Genomic DNA, 17,855 nt, shown 5'->3' with positions numbered 1-17,855 from the left:
AATCTTTCTTGCAAGTTGAGTTCAATCACACTGGGCTCCTGAGTTTTGAAGCATGCAAACTGGGGTGCTGAACTGTATTTGTACGCAGGGCTAGGTGTGTTAACAGGTAGTTGGCAGAGAGGCTGCGCACGAGCCAGTGAAGGGGAGTACTATTTACCTCGCAATCTCTTAGCACACAGGGGTGTGCATCATGGATCCAGAACCCGTTTAGGCATAAGGAGAAAGATCTGTATGGCTGCAGTTATAAAACTAAAAAAAAAAAAGAATCTACTTTAAAAAGTGAGATGAGATGCTGAGATTGTAAGTGTTTCTGTTATTTCTTCCAAGACAGTAGAAGTATCTGCCTCAAAGTTAAACTGACCGTAGAGAAAATGCATTTGAGAAGCTTCTCTTAGGAAGGCAGAAAGAGGAAAACAAAGTATCTTAAAAACAAATCAGAAAAACCTGAAATATTTTCAACTATATAATTTGTCTGTCAGTTTCAGGTTGATCTTTTCCAGAAACCATGCCCCCAACCAGAGGAAGTGTGCTAAACGCAACTGAGATTCAAGTGACTGACCCCTACTGCCAAGAAAGCATTTGCGCCTGAATATTTTCAATTTGTGTGTGTTTTTTTTAAAGGAACTAGTCATAATGAAAAAATCTGTGGATCAAATGCCCAGAGAAGCCTTTATGCCAGCAATGAAATCTTCTAAGTCCTTTTTGCCAATATTTTCTTCATTTTGTGGGGGATGGTAATACAGCTTTAACATTACCAAATACACTTCCTTTCAAGTTTACCTACGACACATTTCTATATAATAACTGTTAAGATAGAGGTGGAAATCATAATTGGGAACCATTTTTCAACTTTAGTAGTAGTTACCTATTCGTGAAAATAAAGACCATCAAAAAAGACTATCTGGAAAACATTTTTCCCCGTCTATTTATCTATCCAGATTAATTTTGAGATGTAAGTGAATGATCATTTTGTCTCAATTTACTAAAAGCAATTTTTAAAAGCTACCATATTTACAATAAATAAAATGAAGTTTACAATAAAAAAAATGATCAATCCAATGCCGCTACAAAACTTTAAAAACCAGCATTTATCTGCTATCTAAAAATTATTTGTTTATGTATCTGCCTCCTCCAGTGGACTACACACTTGTTAGACATCTCTTTCATCTGCTTCCCAGAGTCCAGTCTGGAACTTGGCATACAGTAAGTGTTCAGTGAATGCTAGCTGACTCACTGACTGAATAAATCAACATTATCCAAGACACAGGACACTAACTTCATCCCAGACAAGAGGTTTGCACCCCGTCTCCCAGAGGTTTTTTGGTATTAATAAATCTCACTTCCTGTGTCACAGATTCAGAAAATAGTCTTGGAGAATTGTCTGGATTATCAGCTAAAATGCAGAGACTGTCTGTAATATTGAAAAAAAAATAAGTACAGTTTTACTATCTTGTAACATAAGGCTGGTTTTGATAATAAGTCAATGATACATACTCAAAGGCCACTGAATCTTCCTATATGATTCATTAAATGGAACAATGACTTTTTAATTTCTTGACAATATTAGATTTTCCTGTCTCCAAATAGTTTAAATTTAAACAAAACATTTGGCTCCTATCATACGTAAGCAGGGTTTTCTTTTATCACAGCTTCCTTCCGGTCTACACAGGCAAACAAAGCTCTCTTAATCCAGGCTAGTACTGAAGAGGGAACAATCAGTAAACCAGTGTAAATGTCAGAAAAGAATATGTGGTGCCTCTTCATGACAGTGGCAATATATACCAAGGTGATCTTTTCATCTCACCATTGGAATACCACTTGATTTTAGATGTTTGGACACAACATGCTGCCTAACACCCCCTACAAATGCAAAGGATTTAGCATAGAAAGTCTTAATCTCTAAATTTAATTTTATCTTGGTTTGCAAAATCCAGTTAGTTGTAACAGAACCCTACAAGCCCCATAGCTTTAGAACCAGTATGCCTTGGGACTAAAACTCTCTCTGAAGTCCATATTCCTTAACAGTTAACCTTAGTTGTTCCTTTGGCTATTAGAAAATTTTATTTGTTCTGAGTCACTAATACAATCAAAGGAAAGATAAGGATGAACAGATTGAAGCAAGAATTTAAATACTGAAAATGCAAAAATGAATCAAAACTTTTTAGCCCTGTCGGTGCAACCTGCATCTTTAGTAAGAAATCAGCTCAAGTTTGATGGATGGACATTCAACAGCACAAACTTAAATGCTGGCTTAGAAAAATCCTTCTGATAATAAAGTATCTTAGATCGTGATGACTACTGAACTGGTATGGCCGTTTAAATCAGTACATTCTGTACGAACATGCAGAAATTCTCAAAGTTGTGCTCCTTAAAGAGCAGGAAAATGTAGGCCAATTTAAATTTTAGCCCATATAACAGTACTAAAACTGGGAACTGTCATGCTGTGTTCAAAGACCTCTTACCATCAGACTTAGGCATTTCTTCAGAAACTAACAATCTGACTTCTGAGTATTATTGTAACAATATAAAATAAACAGCCAAAGCATCCAGTCTGTGGTTTTGGGGCTCAGAGGCACACACACAAATTACTCTCTTTTTTATTCTAACTCTAGCCAGAAAGGAAGGGAATTAGGTTAGAGGATTTTTATATGTAACTGGAACCAAGTAATAAGAAACGACTCAATTATCCTTGCTTCACTGAAAACAGCTAACAAAGTTTTTATGTCCCAAAACAAAACAAACAAGAACACTATCAACAAAATCCCCATTAAAAGTTGACAAATAAAGGTTGTTTTGGTTGTTACTAAAGAATCATTCATTTGCTTGTGGGTCTTATTAAGTTTTTCTCCCCTGAAGGCGTGCCCGAATTATATAGCTATTCTTAACTGTTTCTGCAGCACAGCAATTTCCACTCTATTAACAACCCAAACCACAGGGTTTCTTTAAATCTCTAAACAAATTATTTCAATCCTCAGAAATGGGGGGTGTATTAATAGAAATGAAATATATAACAACCTTCTTTAAAATAAGCAAACCAAAAATCCATGGGAGCCAGCCTTCAGCATGGCCCCCAAGGACACTACCCCTGACCACTGCCATCTCTCACTGTGCCATGGTTGGTCTGTGTGGCCAACAGAATGCGGCAGAAGTGATGATTATAAAAGACTGCAGCTTCTGTCTTGGGCTCTCAATTTCTCCCTTTCACACAGCACTCTTTCTGGGGAAGCCAACAGCTATGTCCTGAGCCTAGGGAGAGGCCTAAGTGATGAGAAATTGAAAATCTGGCCAAGAGTCAGCACGGAACTTAAGGCCACTACGTGATACTGTGATTTATGAGAGGCACGTATATACTTGGTCATTCGGATGACCAAATATACTTCTCAATATATCTGCCCACAGTTCCTGGCTCACAGCTCCCCAAACCTTTAGAATATCCTGTGTTAAAAATGATCAAGGTGTCTTTTGTTAGGTGAATGAGGTGACTTTTAGAAGTACTTAGGATGGGTGCTGGTTGCCAGGAGATTAGAGGGTTGAAACCTTCTATCGCACCCAATGATTTTGGGGTGGGGGGGCACTTAAGGTTAAACCCGTCACCATTGGCCAACAATCTAGTCACTCACAACTATGTAATGAAGCACCATAAAAACCCCAAAGGACAGTTTTTTGGTCCTTTTTTGGAGAGCTTCTGCATGCCAGGCCCCAGGCTCCAGGACAGAGGCGCCTTTGTTCAAGATCTCACCCTATGTAGCTGATGCGTATCCTTTAATATCCTTTTATAATAAATCAGTAATCTAGCTCGTAGAGGCAGAGGTCTCCTGGATTTGGTGAGCCGTTTAAGCAAATTAATTAAACCTGAGGAAGGCATCGTGGGAACCTCCGATTTGAGCCAGTTGGTCAGAAGTAGAGGGAACAGCCTGGGCGTGTGACCGGCCTCTGCATGAAGAGCGGTCTTATGGGACTGAGCCCTCTGCCTGTGGAATCCGAGGCTGTCTCTAGGTAGACAGGGCCAGAATTGAGTTGAACTCTGGGACACCCAGCTGGTGTCCCAGAATTGCTTGTTGGTGTGGGGAAGCCTCCACACACATGCTGGAATGGAGTCTCACGACCCTTTTCAGCTAATGACCATGTAAGTGAGCTTGGACGCCGTTCTTCCCTACGGTGACCCTCCTGGTGGCTAACAGCCTGAGTGGAGCCTTGTGAGAGGTCTCGAGTCAGAACTACCTGGCTAACCTGCTCCTGGACTCTGACCTACAGATACCGTGAGATGACAAGTGTTTGGTAATTGCTTTACTAAGTTTGGGGGTAATTTGTTACACAGTATTGAATAACGTAAAACCCAAAGGATAAAGGGACAGATCTTGCAACAATCCGAAGACTGCTCCAAGAAGTCAAAGACAAAAGAATTCAGCAAAAAGTTATACAATGTTCAGAGGCTATTTCCTGAAAACATTATATATAGTATTTTCTGTTAATATAAGAAATTCATGACATCAGACAAGAGAATGGATATGCCTCAGATATGGAGACGACTAGTTTGAAAGAAAGAAAAAAAAGCTGACAGGATCAAAAGCACTTGTTTCTCCTGCAGGAACAGCTTCCTGTTTTGGTAACAAAGGAACCACACTTAAAATAACCATCGTGAAGCATGCTTAGGGCCTGAGAAGTCAATGGCAGGAAGCCACAACAAAGAGCCCTGAAAGCAGCCCGACAGAAGATGATTCCTCCGGAGAACTGGATCCAAGAAAGGCTAAGAAAATAGCTGCCCTAGAAAACACGTGGGATGTACAGTGAGGAACCGCAGCAGCGAGTGAGGAGGGAGCCCACGCACAGGCTCTCCCCGTGGCATCTGACCCCAGGCAGCAAGCAGACTTGCTGAAGCAGCAGGCAGGATCCCTTTCCTCCAGCTCGCAGCCAGGGGAGGACCTGGGAGAATTAAAGCGCACGAAGGAGGAGAACTTAGTGCTGTGAAATTTGAATGTTTTCTTCTGATGCATTTTGAACTGTGAAGCTGTCTGGAAAGGATATGCCCAGAAATTAATACTGTCTCTGCCTTCTTCCAGTATATTAGGTTGATTTCACTGTCCTATACGTAAGGCAAACTTATCAGGGAAACAACACATGTCAAAATGCGCAACTAAGTCAAACCGGGATCTAGACTGAGCTACAGAAACTGTCCCGGAGTTAGATCTGTGGTCTAGCCAGCCCAGTGTTTTGTGGCCAGCAAGGCCCCCAGGGAATCCATCATGAGAGGACGGGCATGTTTTCACTGACATCAAATCCTACTGCTTATGACTCACACCACCCAACCACTTAGCCCTTTTTCCAATCCACAGCTTCTACTTTCCTATGGACTGGGAAGTAGATAGCCAAGTTTATAAAGAAGGGTCTGTTAACAAAGTCAGATCGGCAAGGCATAGTGTTTATTGGAGACTGTTGTGAAGGGACTTGTGAATAAACTCAGAGCCAAGCTAGACAGCTACTGAGAATCCTCCTCAACTGAGATTTTGTAATAGTCAGTCAGGTGATGAGTGGTGGCCTGAATGTACAAAACAAAGGCTACAGAGGCTGGTAATTCTTCATAGGCTCTTTTTCTGCCTCTTTTGTCTATTACCCTATTTCTATTCAACATTTTTCTAGAGGTTAGTTCACTAGGAAAGAACTAAAATAAAAAGTATAATGATCAGAAATGAAAAGCAAAAATGGACATTATTTGCATTTGTAGTAACTGGTGGTGTATGGAGAAAATCAAAAAAAATCTATAGTTGGAATTAATGTGTCAATTTGGCAAGTTTGCTGGATACAAGTGAATATAGTATCCCCATATACTAGCAACCAAAACAATTAGAAAATTAAAAATTAAGAAGACTATTTACAATACACATGCACAAAAGGATCAATTAACTAGGAAAACAGCTAAAGGAAAAATATGCAAAAGCTCACCACTGAAACACTTAAAAACATTTATTAAGATTTATATAAATGAAGCTAGTTATGAACTGACAGAAGACTTGATAATACCAAATTGTCAATTCTCCCCAAAGTGATTCACAGTTTCAATACAATCAGAATCAAAATATCAAAAGGCTTTACCTATTTATTTACTTATTTACTGGTAGAGATAGACAAGCTGATTCTAAAATTAGTATGAATATTTGACGAACCTACAACAGGCAAAGCAATCCTGAAGGAAAACAAAGCTGGAGGGCTTCCACTGCCAGGTGTATCAAGGCTATCCGAGACACAGTCATTCCTGAAACCACGTATGACGCAGCCACTGGGAACTTCATCCCAGGCCCAAGGTACCTGGCCACTAACCGTAAGGCAGCCAGCTGGTTCGTTTTCCCTTTAGGTGTTTATCTGAGCGCTCCATACATAACCATGTACATACTGCTTTAAGCAGCATTTAAAAAGCTTACTTATAATGACATCTAACACACCTCAGGAATAACTGTTAAAGAGGCTAATTCTCTTTTTTTCCTAACCAATTTTTCAGGTGACTTCTATGAGAACAGTAAGAAACTAACATCTTGAAGTACATCAAGTTTAATATAGTTTCTCCAAATACTATACTTTTCAAAAATAATGGGGAGTGCTCCATATCCTGAGAAACTTCGTAAGGATTGGCTGTAACGTGGAGTCCACCTTTGCTGAGGATAATTTTTGAGGGAAAAAAACTTACTAGATATTAAAAGACATATATGGTACATGAGTACTTGAACAAATAGAGGTGTGCCTAGCTCCACAGAGATACATCCAAGTCTGAACACATGGAACTTTTCTGTCCTTGGCTAAAGGCAGGCAAAAGCAGAACATAACTTCAGCCACAAACTTTTATCTTTCAACCCAACTAATATCCCAGAAAGGAAAAGGGCAATTCAGAATACACTAATAACATGCAAAGAAACACAGGCAGTGAGGCTTTCCTGAAATAATTCCCATACTTTTTAGGTAAGGGACCAAAACCCTACACATTCCTCCTCTAACACCAATCAGCGAGAAAGCTCACTCGTCTTTTAAATCTTGTTATTTATTCTGTTGAACTGCCAGTTAAGACCTCACAAATACAAAGACAACTGTTCACAGACCAGTATTTCTGGGCCTCCTCCAGAAAGTTTGTTCGATATGCTGGAGGTTCTGCCTGTTTTTAATGCTTGTGGCCTGAAATTACTTTTCTTCCTGGCAGTGACTCTGAGTCCAGCAATATTTTTAACATTAAAAATAATTCCCTCACTGAGTTACTTGAAATTTCAAAAACAACTTTCATTTTATACTCTAATTTGAAATAATTCATTTTTTAATGAGAAACTTTCAGTTATTAAGCTACCTCCACTTGAACTGTGACATGAAAATCTAAGAGAGACTTTTTTGGTAGAAATTTTTCTTTTGGCTTGAGGTCATAAACACCAATTTTCAGAATACCTTATAATAATTTTACTAAAATCTACAGGAGAGTTGTTTACAGTAACTCAGGGTATCTTAACAATATAAGACCCAGCTTGGAGTCCACGGTTAGCTAATAAGAACTATTACCCAAATCACCCTCTCAAGAGACAAGTATTTCTCCTGATTATTTATTTATATGGGTGTCCTAGGTAACAACTTAACCACCCAAATCTGCTTAACTGCGTTGTTATTTAGGCTTTATTCTGCGAATCATGGATTAAAAATAACAATAACCAACTAAATGTTACCATGAAACACTATGTTCTCACATAGTTCACAACTATTTGAACAAGTTCTTGAATATTTCTGGGTTATCTTTAAATAGCTAATATGATCACAGACATTATTAGAGATATGCTAGCATATGAACATTAAGCACTGTGTAACTATGGGAAGCTTCGTTTGACATCAGATCCCACTGAATGTATTATAAATTCCAAATGACACCATCTAAATCTTAAACACAACTTTCAAAACGTGTTAACTAGATAAACTCATTTCACTCTCTGCCTTATCAGACAGGAACTAAAGCACACAGGCTCAGATGCCGCAGGCCACAGCACAACGGGGATGTTCTAAGAATAAAAATGAGAAATCTCATGAGGATCTAGGCCTTACATTTAGAAGGGGAAAAAGAGAAAAATGCCTCTGTCCACTCACTCTCAGCTACACCGGTGATTCCATTCACGATAGGCCATCACTCACCTAGGGCGCTTTTCAAAAATTCAGATTTCTGAAAATGGGGGTATCTTTAAATTTCCTCTCCAGATCCTATTAAAATGACAATTAAGAAACTGAACAAAAACGGATTAATCCACACGAACAAAAAGAATAATAAAGAAGACGAGAGATGCTGACATTCTGGGTAACAGAATGTAAATGAACAAGAAGTAATAAACCCTTAGCAGATTAGAAAACATGGAAACCTCAATGTCTGTGGAGGCCGGGGGGTTTATCCACAAAATCCTACCAAGGCTCAGGAATTTGAGGTACCCCTGAAAATATGGGTGAGAAGTAAACTAAAGACAACAGGTTTTTAAATCTGCGTAAGAAACAATTAAGAGTTTAAAGTCACTATTCCTACTCCACATAACAAGGGCACTACCCCCCACCCCAATTCAACAGAAGGTGGGAGGTTTACTCTGCAGAAATGAACCAGTGAGGTTTGAGGCACAGTGCGAACAGACGTGAAGCATGAACTAGAAATAGGAGGATTTGGGAAAGTCTACTCTTTGCATGACACTGCTGTTAAATGCACTTGGCAGAGCAATAGAAGGAAAAGCAGGGAAGATGTTTACCTTCATAATTCTACTACACCTATCACAAATCATGCTTCTTCAGCCATATTCCTCAAACTCCTTCCTAGAAACAGCTACGGAAACAGAGGAACATCTAATAAATCTCTTTACTATGAAGGAAATGTTCAGTTCTCTACTACAGTCATGTTTGTTAAAGCAAGTCTCGTTGACCATGCAGCAGCATGGTCGTACTAGAGGAGATGCCCGCATTTCATTAATTGAAGTAGAACCCTTCCTTTTCTCTCCCTGTCACCGCCTCCACAATGAGTTTTCTAACAAAAAATAATTTAAATTACATCTTAATTGTGTACCTAGCAAAGAAAATGTGTGAGGAAACCAAATTATTACACCAGAAGCTATTCCAGGATATAAAGATCTACCCTTGCAGTACTTGGACAGAGTGGATTTTTTTTTTTAACAACCCAAATCAGATGGGAAAAAGAGAATACCAGAACCCAAACATAAAGTGTGCCACCTTTATAAAGTTGGAGAAAATATATCCTTAAACCATTAATACTAAGTGTTATTCCTGCTAAAACTCTACTGTCTGTAGAAGAGAATCCTCTTGATACAGCACATAACCAGGAAGCTCTACCTACTCGTCGGATGCATTTACCAGGGGAGAAGCATGTCCCACTGCTCCGAGGACCACCCACACCGACCCTCCACATCCAACTCTCTTTTTTGCCATTCCCTCCTGGCCACCGCGCCTGCAGGCACCAGATCAAGGTCACAGACCTTCTCCCTCAGTCACGTCGGGACGGTCCAACTTGGCTTCTCTGTGCTGTCCCTCTGCCACCTTCACAGCCACGGCTCGGCAAATGGCTCCCAGCTTCCTGTCCAGAGAGCGAACCCCTGCCTCTCGGGTGTACCTGTCATCAAATCGAAGAAAAATATTTTATTTTTGGCTAAACACCACCTGTAAAAAGAGAGAGAGGTAATGTGATTAATAATTATACTAAAGGAGGAGGGGAGGGTATAGCTCAGTGGTGGACGGCATGCTTAGCATGCACGAGGTCCTGGATTCAGTCCCCAGTACCTCCATAAATACATAAGTACATAAACCAATTAAATTACCTCCTCCCCTGAAAAGAGAATTTAGTATAAAAAAAGAAAAAAAAACAATTATACTAAAGGAAGTATATATTTAAAAGTTCATTAGTTTCTTGAGTACTAACTTCCACACCTTTAAAAATTCCTCATTAAAGTACCGTTATTTCTTAAAGATTCAGAAGTATTTTCGGCTACAGCATTTTCCTTTACACAGAATATCTTAAACCATTACTCCATTCTTAAGAAATGAATTCTTAATATGAAAATGAATATACGTATATATATGCATGACTGGGATATTGTGCTGTACACCAGAGACTGACACACTGTAATTGACTGCACTTCAATAAAAAAAAAAAATGAATTCTTGGTTCTTCAATTTATATTGCCAAAGTAAACTGGCAGTGCATAAAACACTTACTCCTTGATGATAAGTGTAAAAGCTTTCTTAAAATTTTGTCTATTTAAGAAAATTCTGATAAATTTATTATACTTGAAATATTGCTGAAAGAATCAGAAAAATAGAACTATTTTCCCAACTAAAGCAGAAAACAATTTGAGACAGAAATCCAGTCATATTAGGAACTGTGCCTATTATCCCATTCAGTGTACTTTCACTGCAGAGACTTCTAAAGAGAGTAAGTATGCTAATGAGGCGAGCACTGTGGTTTTGTGAAAAAGATTCTAAATGTGGTTCAGTAGAGCTGTCTTTAAAAACTTATATGTTAGACTTAAACCCTGTATGCCACTTCATAAACCTTTAGATGGTACAGTCATTCTTGGCCACCAGCTCTGGGTGAGTCTAAATGGACAGCATCAGAGAGAGAGAACGCAGTTCCCTCTGAAAAACTGCACTGATTAGGAAGTCAGACATAGATTTCAGACTGCAGTGAAGCAGATTTCTTAAGTTCTGAGAGAAGGTAAATAAGTTCTTGGCTAAACACTCTAAAGACTCACTTCAATCAAAGGAATAAGGAGGAGAGAAAAGTCCATATTCCACAGCTTCATGTAATTTCAGTAAGAAAGAAAACAGGGAGGCATCCTAAAAATAAACAAACCAACATGTAAAAACAAAAGCCAAAACCCAGTTCAGCTTCTGAGACAACTATCTGATGAGCCCAGATTAAAGGGTCTGCACAAAGATGAAAGAGAACGGCCTGAGGAAGCTTACGGAGGAATGGCATGCACACGCAGAAAAGGCACGGGACGTCCAGAGGAAGCTGCAGCGTGCCAAAGATAATAAGGGCGCCAGCAACAACAGAGAGATGCTTTTAGGCGTTTGCAGCAATACGGGGCTGGGAACTAACGCAGACAGTGCAGCATGAACAGCTGACTGAGAGAGAGCAGACACGTCAACCCCTACTTAGCATCTTTAAACCAAAAAAGGAAGAAGCACCGGTATCAAATAAGAGCTGGCTGATGATCATGAAGATGCCAATTTTCAGAGGACGTAAAACTAATGTACTTGATGATAATCAAGATGAAAGAGAAAATCAGTTTGCTGCAATGGTAGCTGAGACGAACACGTATATTAAAACATACATAATTACACACTTCTCTAGTTAGGCTTTGAAAAATTCAACCCCTATAAACATGCAATGGGATAGACCAGGCGTAGCAGAAATTCATATGGAAAAGAACTGAAGGTGTTGGGTAACTGTAAGTGCAATAGGCAAGAGCACAACTCAAAAAAGCTAAGAATCCTGAGACACAGTCATAAAATAACAGAGTCACAATAAGAAAATCAATGGGCTTCTTATACCACGACTGTTTAGGCTACATCTGAAATACTGCATTCTACTATGGGTGTTTAATTAAAAAAGGACATTGACATCACAGGAATCATTCAGAAGAAGACTAACCAAGAAGGGGAAAAGTCTTAAAAGTGGGTCAAGAGAAATGGTAAAGAGAAGAGGGAAGTTTAGCTTAGAGAAGAGAACCTTTATGGGATGGGGACCTGATGGCATTTATTTTTAATGCCAGAAGGGCTGTACAAGAGAGAAATTATATTTAGATTCCACGTGTACGTATTGGGCAGAATGAGAAAATTGTAAGAGGGTGAATATAAAGATTATTTTACAGCAGCTGTACTTACTCACAAGGAGCAGTCAGCAGTGAGCACTCCAGCACTGGAAGAAGTCAAGCAGGCTGGCTATACGGGAGGTGAGGAGGACCAGACGGCTCCTAAGACCCCCTCCCCTCCTCCTGAACACTGTGGGTCTGTGACTGTGACACAGGATAAGATGAAACACGCGTGCAAGATGAAAAACTAGGTCCTAAGTTGGGTAACTCACTAAATATCCAAAACTTGCCTGGAGTAGCAAATACCTGTGCTGTTTTTAAAAATATTAAAACTGCTCAGAGAAATTTCCCAATGTTCACAGCTTTTAATATCTGACGTTTGAGCTAACAAGTATATAAAAAGGAAACAGTTCTCCAAGCAACAACTGGGAAATAACAATGATTACTCTTCAGAATCATTATTATTTAGAGCCAGATAAGCTATCAATGGGTATTTTCCCCTATCACTTAGCTTTTACAGATGGGGAAGCTATCAAAAAGGTTAAGTGACTTGTTGAAAGTTACTCAGACATAAGGGGTGTTATCTGGAATAATGGTATTTTTGGAAGACTCTGGCATATAAATCACCTTATTTAAAATGATAAAATACTTTACTTTCCCTGGCATTATCCAGACAGCAAACCACAAGTTAAGAAAAGGAACTCCCAGATCAGATAGAGTCTTACTGTTTTGTACGTAAATTTAAATAGACTTCCCAACAGACTTCCATAAGGAGGCTGGCTTAGATCAAAAAGCAGTCTGCCTGGCCAAACTCTAAGTCAGAGTTCAAAAGGGAGCGAGACTTCACTTCTCTTGAAACGCAGCAGTTGCTGGGAAAGCACTGCATGTGGAGTCCTGGCAGTCTGACACCATTTGCCAGATGATGCAATGGACGTGCAATGCTGAGCCAGGAAAACTGTGAGAGGCTATTGTAGATATAAATTCTCAACAGGATATATTTTCCATTCAAACATGCAATCTATAAATTAGACTCAGCAACACTGCACTCAGATAATTTATGTCCTGCTTGCCACAGGCTTAACATTTGGTAGCTAACTTGGGAAGCACCTTTATTGTTGTCCTGGTGTTAATTCCAAAGGTGAAAACTCGAACTTAGATTTCAACGTTTAAGATCCTGGGTCATAAAAGGTATCTCAGTTTTGGGGTGTTAATTTATTAAATTAATCCCTTATATTACTACTGTGGAAAAGCTGAAATTCTGGCTCAACTCAAGTCCTTAGTTAGCTAGGAAGAAACTCTAAATGCTTTCCCTATGAATTTCTGCCTAATACAGAGCTCCGTGTGAATCAACAGCTATGGGAATGCTTGCTGGGAATCTGCTGGAGAGAGAGACAGAGAGAAATGGATACTGTGAGTTTCCAGTAAAACAGGAATCTTCTGTCTAGACGTGCACATGAGTGAAGCCTCAGGACGGCAGACTAACCTGGTGATGATGTCCAGAGTGGTGACCTGAGGGATCTGAATCTGCTGAGGAGTCAGCCCATGCTGCTCCAGTTGCTTAGGGATCAAGTGCCTGTGGGCAATCTCTATCTTCTCCTCTTGTGTGTACCCTGGAAAAGATACCATCATGTTTTGTGATTATTCACATGGCTTCCACAGCACCACGCTTCAGTAATAAACCCAAAGCTGTTTCAACGAATCTTGGATTTAAAATGAATTTAAGTGTTACTTCAACTAAAATTGCAATCAGAATAAAGAAATTGAATATCCAGCCCATAGTTGTTAGCATTCCTGACTTTTTCACAAACAAAACAAGTACTTACTAAGCACAGTGCTTAAAAGTCTTTTGATTAAATGGTATCTCTCTCAAAGAAGAAAAAAAAAATCTCTGTCTCATTAACTTAGAGACAGTTACCTCCTTAACTCAAATGTGAGTTTTTATTTTATTATTTGATAAGAAAATAACACATTCCTTTTCTTTAGTATAATTTGATACATAACTGAAAAAACTTACAACAGCAACAACAAAGACTTCTCACTAAGACTTCAAGGGAAGAGCTGCAAAGGAGCTATTTTCAGAACTCCACCTATAAATCTTAGCAACAAAACAGTACAAAAACTAAAAAGTTTTTGCCCCATGAAGTTTTTTCCCCTCTACATGCCGGAATTATGCATATAATTTATATTTTAAAACCTCTGTGTTCTTATTTACTTTTCTTGTTTCCTTAAAAACCTCAATGAGTATAAAATTTACTGTCTTTAAATCCTGTAAGACAAAATTGCCCCCTACAATGATTGCCTCTTTTCAATTCCAAGCAAAATTAAAAAGGTGAATTGACAAGGCATCTTTTGAGGAGAAAAAGGAAATAAAAAACACCAGAAAAGCTAGAGGAAAGGATAAGCAAACCTGCTGGTGGAAGGTGGCATCACAGTCACCTCTGCAGCAGCTGTCCTGATAATCTCACTTCAAGCTAGTACGTCTTATGGATTTTTGCCTTAAATTGGAGTTTCCAGACAACTGGGTCTCATTACTTATTTACTTCAGTCTTATAAACAAGCACAAAGCAATTTTTTACTCCACTGTATTTTAAAACCAAATATAGGAACCTGTAGGGCTCACAGATAACTAAGAAATTCAATTATCATTTACTTGATAGTAAAAAGTCAGATTAATATGAAATACATACTTAGATTATATTTTCATTTTAACAGATATCCACTGACATTTGATCTCTTCTAAGGAAAAGTAATTCTGAGCAATTGAAATAAGGTGAAAACACTGGGATTTACTTAGTGTTAGTAACTAAAGGACTTTATTTTACACACTCCAGTGAAGGAGACCTGGTTGAAAAAAAAAGTATGTAACTATTTGACAGAGTCAATTAAGAAGGAGAGGAATTTAGAAGCATCCTGAACTTTTACATAAAAATGAGGCCAGATATAACAAACAGAAAGCTATAGGATCTACCTCTCAATGAGAATGAATGATTAGACTTTCTCAGAGACGGTAAAAACTTCAAAATCTGATAGACAGGAAGCTACACTGGCTATACGAGGATCCATTTTTGCTTTTCAGCTTACTTTAAAAAATAATTTTACTTACTTTAAAAAATAATTATTTTTGTCAATAATTTTAGAAATAGCTTCAAAGAAGAATATCGTGTTTTCCATAAAAATGATCATTCTTTAATGCTACATTAAATCTGAAATTGTTGTGCAAAATTTACTCGTATGTTTTACAGAACACACATACACTCTTATCTGTCACAGTTAAAACAAATAAACAATATTTTGCAAAATTCTGTGGCTCTGAATCTACATAAAAGCTGGTTTATATACCAGATTCAGAACTTTTGAAGATCATACATTGACAAATCAACTTTTTACTAAAAACTCCACAGCTCAACCAATTTTAAAGAGTTATGCTCAGAAAAGCTCTCAGAAATAGCTTCTTATTTAACAAAATAATGATTTTGTTTACAAATCAAGTACCTGGCACCTGAATGATCTCCATTCTGTCCAACAAGGCAGGTGGAATAGTAGCAGTGGTGTTGGCCGTAGCTATAAAAAGGACTTGGGAAAGGTCAAAGGCCACATTGAGATAATGATCTGTGAAGTTATGATTCTGTTCGGGATCCAACACCTGTGGGAGAATAAACATTTAAATCGATTCAGTAGTTCCAACAGAAAGCGGCATAAATTTTAAAACACACGTGATGTATTAGCAAGGTTGATATTTCTGCTCAATATAGCTAGTTTGAGAAACATGAGGAAAACACTGAAAACCAAAAAGAAATATATTCAATACCAAAGATTTTTTAACATACAGAAGCCCAAAGAAGCAAGAATTAGCCATTCAAGCTTTGTTCTTAAACCTATTAATGACTCACTGTGTGGCCATGAATTAGTTACCAATCCTGCAGAACCAGTTTCCCTCTCGGTAACACACCCTTCTCAACTGCTATGGGAATATAAAGTAAACGTGTAGAGCATTTTGAAATTCTTAGGTAACAGGTAAAATAATAATTAGTATATTTCCCCTCAAACGTTATCAGAAAGTCTTTAACTGAAAGGGGAATTTCAAACAAGAGTGAACGGATAAAAATTACTCCTATATTCTGACAAAGCACAAGGGATAGCTCACTTTAAAAAAATGCCTTAAAGCAAAACCTTTCTGTTTATAATGAGCAAAATATCAGTATCTCTCAAAAATATTTTAATTGGATAAATTAGTCAATTTACCGATCAGATTCTTTAAACACTGAACAATTGTATATTAAGGAGGATATGTCTTCTAAGATCCCCGCTCAAATGCTCCAAGCTGCAGGCACCCACAGCGGAGAGCTCTACACGGACTGTAAAGGCACCAAGTGCCTTCCACATGTTCTAAACCTTTTAACACATTATAACTTTCACTTAGACTAGATTAGTATAAGATGTAAATAGGGTCGACAAACATATTCGAAAAGGAAGTAAAATGACTAAAATACTTAACATCACAATTTTACTATGTAACTAGCTTCTCCTTGCTTCTGATTCTCTTTCTAAAGTTTTACTTGTTTTTAAATATACCCACAAGTTAGTCTTAATTCGAAGCTCTCTGAAGCTCTTGAATTTTGTTAAACATTCATTGTACTGGAAACTGTATGTTTATCTAGAATACAATTCCCAGAAAGTTCTACTACTCATATTTTCACAAGACTTAATAATGTTTAATGTTATAATAAGTTACTTTCAAGTCACCCAAGGCAATTCTAATTATGTTCAGTATAGAATTGGTTAAGAGTAATATTACTGTCTATCAATTACCTGAAAACTGTTAATCTATGTATGGCAATCTTAGTTAAACCCATTCTAGTTACGTACAAATCTATTATTTAATGGCTGTGATGAAATTTAATACATACATGTTAGATATGTTTGAGAAGTGTTTACTGCACTGTCCAAGTGATTTTTTTTTCTCTTAAAATTTTAAGACACTGAGGTTTTTAAAAAGTAGGAAAATTAACAAAGCAATGTTCCTGAGCTATGAATGAGGTCTTTTAGAATGTATTACACGACAGCTAGGTTGTGAGGAGAGAAAATCAGTGATGCCCAATTTGCTTGCCTCCATCTTTGATTTAGCAAAACAGAAAAAGATATGCAGATGTTACACAGAAAAACTGATCAGCAGTGTGCCAGATGAGAAGCATTCTAGTAACCACTACTCAGATGAAACCAAGGTAAACTGCTGAGTTCACAGACGGACAAGAATTACAGTGAGAACTTTTTAGCCATCAAACTGCTGCTTTTCCCCCAAACTTTAGAGCCAAGGCTTCCATGGTCCAATTCACCCACACAGAGGAGCTGCTTTCAAGAATGACCAGAACTGTTTTTTTCTCTCTTATCTTCATTAAAAGGTCTTACTACATCAATCCTGAACTATCATTCCTACCTACGCAGCATGCCTGGCAATGGAAATAGCTGTGATACGACCCTTTATTCTCCAGGACATGAGGCCAGAGGGGGGATAAACTATGGGGAGGGGTGTATGCTGAAGACTGTTCTTCAGTAAGAGCTTCTGGCCAGAGAAGAACTACAGATGTCTGTAGGCGACCCAGGAGCATGCTCCACTCACTACACATGACTAGGCACCTGTCAGCTTTAAGTACGGGAGTATGGTGCTATTTTATAAAGGTCTGTATCTTCGAGAGATAGATACTAACATAGTCATGAAAAGAAATGATGTCTAGAATTCGATTCAAGGTAAATAGGAGTGGGATGAGGGAGAATGGGTAGGAAGAGATGAAACAAGATTGGCCATCAGATGGTAACTGTTAAAACTGGGTGATAAGCTTAACGGTTCATTACGCTATTCTCAACTTTCGCTGCAGTCAAAATTCTCCACAACAAAAAGTAAAAATAAATAAATAAAGTAAAATCAAATAATTAAAATCAACTTTGGAAGCCACACACAAATAACTCCCACAGGAATTCAATCAGTGATAACAATAAAGTTGAGAAAATGTCCAGAACACAGAAGAAAAAGGCGTAAAAAGC

General features: G+C 38.2%; 1 protein-coding gene across 1 annotated transcript in view; it reads right to left on the bottom strand.

The window, feature by feature from the left end:
- Positions 1-17,855, bottom strand: part of LONP2 (lon peptidase 2, peroxisomal) — an 82,234-nt gene that overhangs the window by 19,237 nt on the left and 45,142 nt on the right. The window contains exons 9-11 of the mRNA XM_072967309.1: positions 15,309-15,459; positions 13,300-13,426; positions 9,480-9,613 (exon numbers count right to left, since the gene is read on the bottom strand). Of these exons, the coding sequence (XP_072823410.1) occupies positions 9,480-9,613; positions 13,300-13,426; positions 15,309-15,459 (412 nt within the window). The remainder of the gene's footprint in view (positions 1-9,479; positions 9,614-13,299; positions 13,427-15,308; positions 15,460-17,855) is intronic.

This window comes from Vicugna pacos, chromosome 9 (assembly GCF_048564905.1).
Source record: "Vicugna pacos chromosome 9, VicPac4, whole genome shotgun sequence".
Classification (NCBI taxonomy): domain Eukaryota; kingdom Metazoa; phylum Chordata; class Mammalia; order Artiodactyla; family Camelidae; genus Vicugna; species Vicugna pacos.
The sequence above is the reverse complement of the archived record's forward strand: the minus strand, read 5'-3'. Positions and strand labels throughout refer to the sequence as shown.